The sequence below is a fragment of the Pollachius pollachius genome (assembly GCF_949987615.1).
Source record: "Pollachius pollachius genome assembly, chromosome: 5".
Lineage (NCBI taxonomy): Eukaryota > Metazoa > Chordata > Actinopteri > Gadiformes > Gadidae > Pollachius > Pollachius pollachius.
Window position 1 is genome coordinate 13716379 of NC_136938.1, and position 9163 is coordinate 13725541.

At 43.9% G+C, this 9163-nt stretch overlaps 1 protein-coding gene across 1 annotated transcript in view; it reads left to right on the plus strand.

Annotated features, from left to right (window-relative positions):
- Positions 1–275: 275 nt before the first annotated feature.
- cdh15 (cadherin 15, type 1, M-cadherin (myotubule)) overlaps positions 276–9163 on the plus strand; it is a gene marked incomplete at both ends in the record, with an annotated part of 26565 nt that continues 17677 nt past the window's right edge. Inside the window, one exon of the mRNA XM_079737085.1 lies at positions 276–329. Within this exon, the coding sequence (XP_079593211.1) occupies positions 276–329 (54 nt within the window). The remainder of the gene's footprint in view (positions 330–9163) is intronic.

Genomic DNA, 9163 nt, shown 5'->3' on the forward strand with positions numbered 1-9163 from the left:
ACAGGGGGGCTGAAATATTAACCCCTGCAGCCCTCTAACCCTATGGGGGGGGGGGGGGGGGGGGGGGGGGGGAAGAGAGGGTGGAGCTATGAGGCCCCCACATTTGGAATGAGAGACACAAACGGTCAGAGAGACATAGCGAGAGAAGGAGATTGACAGAAGGAGAGAAAAGAGAGAGAGAGAGAGAGAGAGGGCATAGAGTCTGAGATCTCTCCATAGAGCGGTCTTCAGGACATCATATCCCTGGTGGTCTACAGAGGGTCGACGTTCAGAAGATGGCCTTTTGGTCCTTAATGCTGTGCTTCCCGCTTGGCGCCGTGCTCTGCCAGGTAGGAAGAGTCCTCATATAATTCAAGTGATTGTTGACTGTTGATAGTAACAGTCCTGAGTTGTTTGTAAGAAAGCTGTCGAAGTGTGGGGCTAGGTTATGTTTCTATGCTGAGGGAAACAGTGGGTGGTGTTAGCCCACCCCTCTCGTGTCTCTGTTCGAGACTGCTTTCTGTTCCCATTGGGTTATTTGGGGTTCTTGGTCTGAGGGCGAGGGTGGGAGGGGCATCCTAAACTCCTAAACTGATTGGAAGTGTGTCTACGGAGACCCTCTAAGAATGTAAGTGTGATGAAAGGCTTTGTAAATAACCTGAGGTGTTTAGTAGGACATCTGGCCAGAGCACAGAACCATATTATTTTTAAATCAGACTCAAAAGTATGTTTGGAGCACATTTGTTAGCTGTGGTGGTGGGCCAGTATCCAGCGTGTCTCTGCTATTGAACCCAACCCTAAGCCATCGTCCCCCACATCGGCGGCAGAGATTGGTGTTCCAGCACCGTGAGAATATGAGAGAGAGGGGGAGAGCATTTCAGCACTTTTATTAGACATATCGTGAGCGAGAGATATGGAGAGCATGCAGAGTGTACGTGCAGATCAGTGTTTGTGTGTGTGTGTGTGTGTGTGTGTGTGTGTGTGTGTGTGTGTGTGTGTGTGTGTGTGTGTGTGTGCGTGTGTGTGTGTGTGTGTGTGTGTGTGTGTGCGAGGGAAAGTGTCCAGGGAGCTTGTTAGCTGTCTGTCATCACACCATTATGAGAACTTACGTTGATGACCATGTTACATATATATTAAACACACCATGTCTCAATAGCATGCATTGCACACTCCTATCTGTTTGGACTCTGTGTGTGCATGCCACACTTCACCCACCACGCACGTGGTGTATGTGCTATGTATGTCATTGTGTTTGGTGTATAATTTGTGGGCTAATGTTTGATATCAGGAGTATCACATCCCATCTGCCATCGTTTCAATCAGGCCAGTGTGTCTGTTACACCCCTTCTTCCCTGTATATAAAGCAAACTCCATTGTGAAGTGACTGCCATGTGGTGGGAAGAGCCGGTTAGTCACACTGAGGCATGCCATTCTCAGACGAAAGACACTAGCATGTATTTCCTCTAACAGCCTATAGGTTGTTTGATGGAAGATGAATTAATAATCTCAAAATCTCAAACAATGCTGATGCTCAATAGAAGACAGACCAAGAAGACGATGACAACATAGAAACTATGTCCATATTTTATGGTCTGACCTTAAATGATTCTTTGACGTGGACCCTATTTTCAATCATTGTGGGTTTAAGGGACTAACAAGGACAATTATTTTAGAAATCGTCATGTATTGAGCAAGAACGCTGCAACCGTAATTTGGCTGCAATGTAATCATTTGGGTCAAGTATACCCTGTCAGGGTACATACAGATAAATAAAACTAGTTTCTTTACCTTTTGCTTGATCAGGTCTGCTTTTTATTTCGTCTCGCTCAAGGAGAAGTCTCACACTGAAATCATTGTCATCAATCATCATCATGTAACAGGATATTGTCCTATTGTCATTACAATCTCAACTCTTCTTCGCCTGAATCATTATTTTAGTTAACACTAGCTATTCTTTTTTTAAATTCTCCTCTCTTCGGCTCTCACTCATGTTTCAACGTTCTCTTTCTGCGAAGAGTTTAGTTGTCTCCTTATTGTCATTGAGTCAATGACTCAAGAAAATCGAATTATTGGGTCAGTCCGGGTTATTGGGTTATGATTGGACTAATAAGATTCATGTATACACCTTATCGACTACGTTTCTCATTGTTGGATTAAGACCCCTAGATTATTCAATTGATAACAGCATTAAGGGTGCATGTTTACGGTCAATCGAATTGGAATTGGATTTTGCGTTCTGCGCGTGTTCGAGATCTTTTCTGGGGGCCATGAGTCGGAAGAAGAAGGAGACGGTAGTCGTGTTATAGTCGCCCTCGGAAAACGAAAAGCGGCGATTTATTGAAAAAGGTGGTGGAGAAGATGGAGGAGGCCGGTTTCATGCCAATGTAGTTAACCCCTATAAGAAGAGTATCATCAACAACATGCATTCAGTACACACTACGCTTCGATTTCACCCAAGGCTGAATTAAATACGTGTTTTCCTAAATGTTGGTCATCAACAAGGTTGTAAAGTAGTAACTTGGGGCACATCTGTCAAAAATAAATGTTTTTTTCTTCAGACGTTTTTACGATCTTCATTCATTCATTGCGCCGTGGCCGAACTGACGGGGATATTCTCTGATATTATGAATCTTAAAGACTGCCTCGGGTTCTCCGACTCTGGTACTTCCACAACAAGTAAAGACTCGTAGTGGGGGTTATCTCGGCCATGGTGGAGAAGGAATACGGAGAAAGTAACTTTGGCCTTGACTCTGAAGTCCAGATTGAACCGCGACATGGAGGAGAAAGGCATTGTTGTCGTATGCGGACTCCCGCTGGAGGAGCTGCTCCACCGCCGGACGAGTCTGCCTAAGACTGAAAGGTCAGAACAATGGAGCGTCGGAGAAATGACATGGACCCGAAGCTAACTGACAGCTGTCTACTGAAAACATCTTTCTCGAATACCGCCTGAGTTTGTTGTTGCTAGTGACGTAAAGAGGTCAGCCGGAGGCTCTATTACCACTAGATGAAATGGGTAAAGCGCCTTCTATCGTACCGGGGTATGACATGCTTTGACATGATTTTCTCACCGCCATGTATAATCTGACAATTCGCAGTTTGAGGAGCTATGGCTTTAATCGGATTAAGCTGTGCATGTAAACGTACAGAGTGAATTAAGCAAAAGTTTTATTTCCCTCTCGATCCTTTCCATAATGTAAGAATACACTTGGAATCAGTCAGTGGCAAAAAACTTTAGAGGACATTAATTGACTATCTACCATATCTGCCCCAAAGGATAACTCTACAACAAGTATTTTGCAGATTACAGCTGCAGCGTTCTTGCTCAAAACCGGATTACCTCATTAGTCTCTTTGTCCCAATATTATCGGAGATCCAGGCGGAAAAATCCCTAAAATGTTCTTTAATAGGAAATGTGTTTCCTCTCTGAGTTGTATGTTAGAACTCAGAGCTAGCTTTGCTAATTCACAGCTATAAACCCCCTGGTGTTTCATACACAAATAAACTGAGTTCAGGTCACAACAGAATACTAGCCTAATACCAAACCTATATTTTTTTTGGTTTAACAAGATGTGCTGAGTATAGTTCGGAATATGAATAGCATAACATTGAATGGTACACATGAAGTCGGTTGTGTTGTTTTCAAAAGTGTAGTATTTCATGGTGTAGTTTAGTATTTTGTTTGTGTAGTGCTGTGTTGTATTGTAGTTCTGTGTTGTGCATGGATGGTTTTGGTGGAGGCTTTTAGTGTAGCATAACGCTGTACTTGTGTGTGTAAGAGGCATGGGCAGCAGCTGCAGCTGTTGCCAGATGCCAGCTCTAAGAAGCCATCGGTCCCATTGGCTTATCCGTGTTGCGGAAGAGCCACCTGCTGCTCCCATAGCAGAAAATCCCAGACCAAACACCTACCTACCAACCAACATCCACCCAACACCAACCAAACACCAACCAAACCCTTACTAATGACAAACTGACCATTGACCACCAATGAGACCAGCGGCTGTTGCTGAGCTCATCACTGAAAGTAAGTTCAGGGCTCCAGACTGCGACCAAATGGTCGCATTTAACGACCAAAATTTGAGATTGTGAGACTGAATTTTACATCTGGTCGCGCATGTGCGACCAGTAAGTTTGCCCTCTTTTATTTTTTTATTTTGACACGTTAAACATGGAAGGGGCGCGTCAGTAAATCCGGAATCTGTAGCAGGCCAATGAGTGTGAGAAGGATGGGAAATGGCCACTGTTAGTGTGGAGGGGGAGGGTCCTAGAGATTATCAAACGTGCGTAAACTTCTGTGAAAAGGAGAAAGATTTGACCTACAACGTGCATTTGAACAACAAGCAAGGAAACTATTGACTCGTACTTCCGACCTTCGGCTAGTGTGCCAGTTCCAGTCAGAGAGAGTCACACTGGTCTTATTTTGCAAACCCGCACCCGCCCGTACACGCAGTACTTAAAACCGCATCCGACCCGTGTTCCGACAGTAGCGCAAATTATATTCTACACCCGACCAGACCCGCTATAAATTGATATCGATGCCCAACCCGCACCCGAAGAAAAATTAGACACATTAGATGGAACGCCGGGGAATTACACTGTGTGGTGTTTGGCGTGGTGCTTTAGATTGCTATGCAAAAAAAGCAGATCATCCACTGTGGACGGTTTTAGTTGACTCCTCCGCTGCTGAATAACATATCCAGCACCGGAGAAGTCTTGCTCACAATCGCAAAATCCGCAACCGACGAGCGCTGTTCAGGCGTCCGACCCGACCCGCATCTGTGTCCGACACAGTACATTATTTTTCACCCGTTTCATCCAAATTGTGCGGGTACCCGAACCCGTGCAGGACTCTGCTTAGGGTGCCATAAAGGACTTTTCTCACGGGAGGCGTTTGTCGCGCCTGCTAATGCATTCTCAATGGAGAGGCGAACGGGCAGAGAGGAGGCGCAGCGTCCTGTCAAGCGGCACGACGACAAGCGGGCGCACTCCGTCGCGTCTTTCCGTGCTTGTCGAATGCATGCACACACACATGGAAACCGTTGGGATAGATGAGAATCCCAATAAAATGTGAAACGGAATTTGAAACAGCGCATTGTAATTGCTACATCAATTATCAAAATAGTTATTATTAATACAGTGAAAATTTGTAGAAATGTGAATATTTGTTTGGCATGTTGATTTACGTTGTGTGCCCCTAAGATTTCTCGTTGTGCCCCTTAAATGTTCAGTTAGGGGTTAGTCTGGAGCCCTGGAGTTCTTCCAGAGCGGCTCTCAATCACCCCAGTCCTGCTTGGGGTCTTTTTGAGGGTGTATCATAGAAAGCGACTGATGGACAGAAAGTAGGAACCTTGGGAAAATGATATGAATAGTTTTTACATGTCCCCCTGTTGTTCCTCAAGGAACCTCCTGGAATATTTTAGAACCTTTGTTCCATCATTCTTTGGTCCCCTGATTTTCCATCTGAGATTACCACATCACTTATATCTTTAGCACTGTAATATCTCAGCAAAGGTGGTCTTAGTGATTGGAATGTTGCTAAAAACACCTTGTTGGGAGATAGAGTTCGAAGGAGATATGGTTTATAACTCAACCAGGAGTGAGGTACCCTACAACTTTTGAGTGATGATCTACAATAATTGATTTCCACAATTTGTACAATATAGGAAGTTGCCTCTTATTATTGTAAATGTTAACCATTTTGGCCTCTGTTGATTTTGCCTGTTAAGCCCTTTGAGACTGTAACTTTGAGTAAGGGCTATATAAATAAAAATGGCCAGACTTGGTGTTCCTCTAAATGTGATATTCTGAAATATGATATGATATTGATATTGTGGTGAAATTCTATATTGTCATTTTCAATAGTTTTTAAGTCTGTTATCACCATGTCCTATTTAGGGTGTGCCATAAACCAATCAATTCTTTACTCTGCATTCTTTAGCATTCTGATTTAGCCATACACCCAAAAATAGCTTCAAGGGAAGTCATGACCTATCAGGCCTACTGTTTAGAAACCAGTAAGGCAGTAAGGTGGCTTGGTAGCTTGTCGGTTGGTGCATTGGCCTGGTTGATTGGCAAGCTTGGCGAGCTGAGCTCTTGTGTAGTTCGGGAGGCTCAAAATGGTTTGAGCCCAACTCACGTAGTGTGTGTGGGGGGGGGGGGGGAGATTGAGATTTAAATCAAAGTTAATTTGGCAACAGCCAATGTGAAGAAAAAACGCCTCATTCCTTTTTACGGATCTGTAACAAGGAACAAGGCGTTTTTTCTAGATAACTCGATTAAAATTATGACAATCAAACATTAACCCATGATTTTCTTTCTTGTAATTTAAAACACTTAAACTGCTGCTTCATGTGTGTTCCCCCACATGGTGTCAGTCAACCAAGAGTGGACCACCGAGCTGACGGCAGGGCGAGACTGATCGTCAACACCAGTCCTTTAGTGTCTAATTCCGAAGTTGGCCCTGCATTTAATAGTCGAATAGTGGGCAGGATCTTTTATTCACTAGCCAGCTAACCGGATAAGGGGAAGCATGCTAGCTCTATTTGATACAATGTGTAGCGGACCAGATTTAGGAGGACCAACTGTGTGACCGACTGATACTTCCATGTGAAGGCCGTGTGGTCGAGTCGTCCACTGACCGCTCTCAACAAACACACGTTCCTCCAGATGCAGCGGAGGAGGGGGGGAGCTCAAATCACTTGGCAACGGGATTAATTGATAGCATTATCCATCTGCCGAGATATTGTTCCATAACATAACGTTGATTAAGCTGACCCTTTAGTCCGAAGCGACTTGCATTCAACAATGAGGATACAGCCCAAGTGCCTTAAGTTCTACATTAAAAGAAGAGTTTAATATTTTACATTTATATATATATATATATATATATATATATACATACAAAAGGTTAACAGATCAAGGCATTCTGTCGAAGCATAATATTTGGTTAAGAGTATCATTTTTTATTAAAGGGGTGATATTATGCCACCAGGTGTGAGTGTGATTAGCCATTACAAGCCGTTTGAAAATCAGCTTTTTCCTGTGTTTTGGCGACATCACAAGTGGGAGTGTCTACCTAGATGTATGTTGGATAGATCATTGGCATGTAAGGTGCCAGTAGGAACTTCCAAAATGATTTCATCATCAACTACAGCGTTGAGTAGGTTAGTGTCAAGTGATGAGGTTCCTTGATAGATTTCTTTATTCTGTTTAGTTATTTACATTACGCTTAATTGTTTCACATTGAGGTGCTGTTTTTACTGTTTTAGGTTAGCTAATGCTCGCAATGATTGTCAGTTGGAAAACATTGGAAACGTGGGGGTGGATCATGGCGGGCTCCGTGAAAGAGATCCCAGGCTCTTTGTGGCTATAAAAGGCTTATTCGAAGGAAATGTAAAAAGCAAATATTCTTATTTTCATGGGCTTATACACTAATTTAAATGTACCTAAGAATATTATTTCATTTCTGCCAAGTCCACTCCATTAGATGCCACTTAATTCTATGCACTGCACCTTTCATGTATTATGCTGAATATCCATCCTTCTAATAGTTTGTCACCAACCAACTAATCAATGCATGCCTACTTTTGAGAAGTTTCATCCCTTCAGAGTATAAATTAAAACTAGGCTTGCGTAAGCAGCTAGGCAGCTGGTGTGGTTGTTGGTTGGTGTGTTCCTCAGTTGGTGTGTCTGTTGCAGGATGGATTAGTGTGTGTTTATGTCTAGCCATTAAGCCCTCCAAACTAATAATACAATTGATAATACAGATTATTTTATAATAATAAGACTAACAGACAATTATCTATCTACTAATAGACAATAATCAATTTTAAGACAAGAATAAGGTAATAAACTTAATCTAGATTTATAGAGGATACCAAGGTATTCAAACCCAAGTTCTCATTCAGTTCCTATAGGTTCTCACTCAATTCCTATAGGTTCTCATTCAGTTTCTATAGGTTCTCATTCAGTTCCTATAGGTTCTCATTCAGTTCCTATAAGTTCTCATTCAGTTCTTATAGGTTCTCATTCAGTTCCTATAGGTTCTCATTCAGTTCCTATAGGTTCTCATTCAGTTCCTATAGGTTCTCATTCAGTTCCTATAGGTTCCCCAATACTGCTGACACCCATTACAAAGTCCCCACTCAGGTCCTCTCTCCCCAGAAAGGTTTTGAAACCGGGCGGGTTCTCAGTGTGTATCTATCTCTCTCCATGCAGCCAGCTGTCATACGGGTCTAATTGGTACGCGACACAACCAGGTAGCCTCGGTCAGGACTGGGGAAGGACTCACATGGTGCTGGTTGTAGGACAACAAGTCCACCGGAGTGCCCTTCCTGGGGCTGGGTGTCAGCTCTCAGGCACAGGGTGAGACCACGATGAAAGGAGGCCAAATGGAATAAATAAACCTTGTTAGGTGGTTGGCTGGAGGCACCTCAGGATTTAGTTAAATGGAAAACAAGATGCCAAACTCAACCTCAGGGACGGCACTGTCCTCGCTGGTGGCGTGGGCAATTAAAAATATATGGGTTATGATTGGTTTCAAATGGTGCCAATGATAACATGTCTACTGGCATCTCCTGGAACCGGGTTCAGCCAAACAGTAACCATGCACTGGGTGAACTGTATTTGAGAAAGTGTAACCCTAACCCTATAGTGCAGTGTAGTGGTACAAATGTACAACATTTGTATTGGGATTTGAAATTCCCACCGACTACTGGCCAGCGGCAGTCGGTGAGTTCCCCTTGTGGCAGGGTTCCAGCCAGCAGAGGCCTTGTACTGTCCGAGTTTTCCTATAGCAGGGTTCCGGCCAGCGGAGGATTTGTACAGGCTGAGTTCCCCTGTAGCGGGGTTCCGACAACAGGAGAATGAGATGAGTCGGGGTAAGGACCAGAGGGACCACAGAGAATATGGAGCAGTCTAAGATTAGCCTCCTCCCCTCCTCCCCTCTCCTGGTCCCATGCATGCCAGGCATTGCCTGCATAGCCCCAGCAGTGTCTTGCAGAATGCCAGGAGATCAGCTTTAAGCCCTGCTGTCAAGGACAGAACCAGGGCCTCCAGGAAGTCCTGGTGTAGTCCTGAAATGATGGCCCTGCTCAGCTGGCGGTTAGCTGTAAGATGCTAGCTGTAAGTGGTAGCCACACATGGGTTTTCAGTTTGGTGGTGCCCTGGTTGTGTTTGATTTGGAATA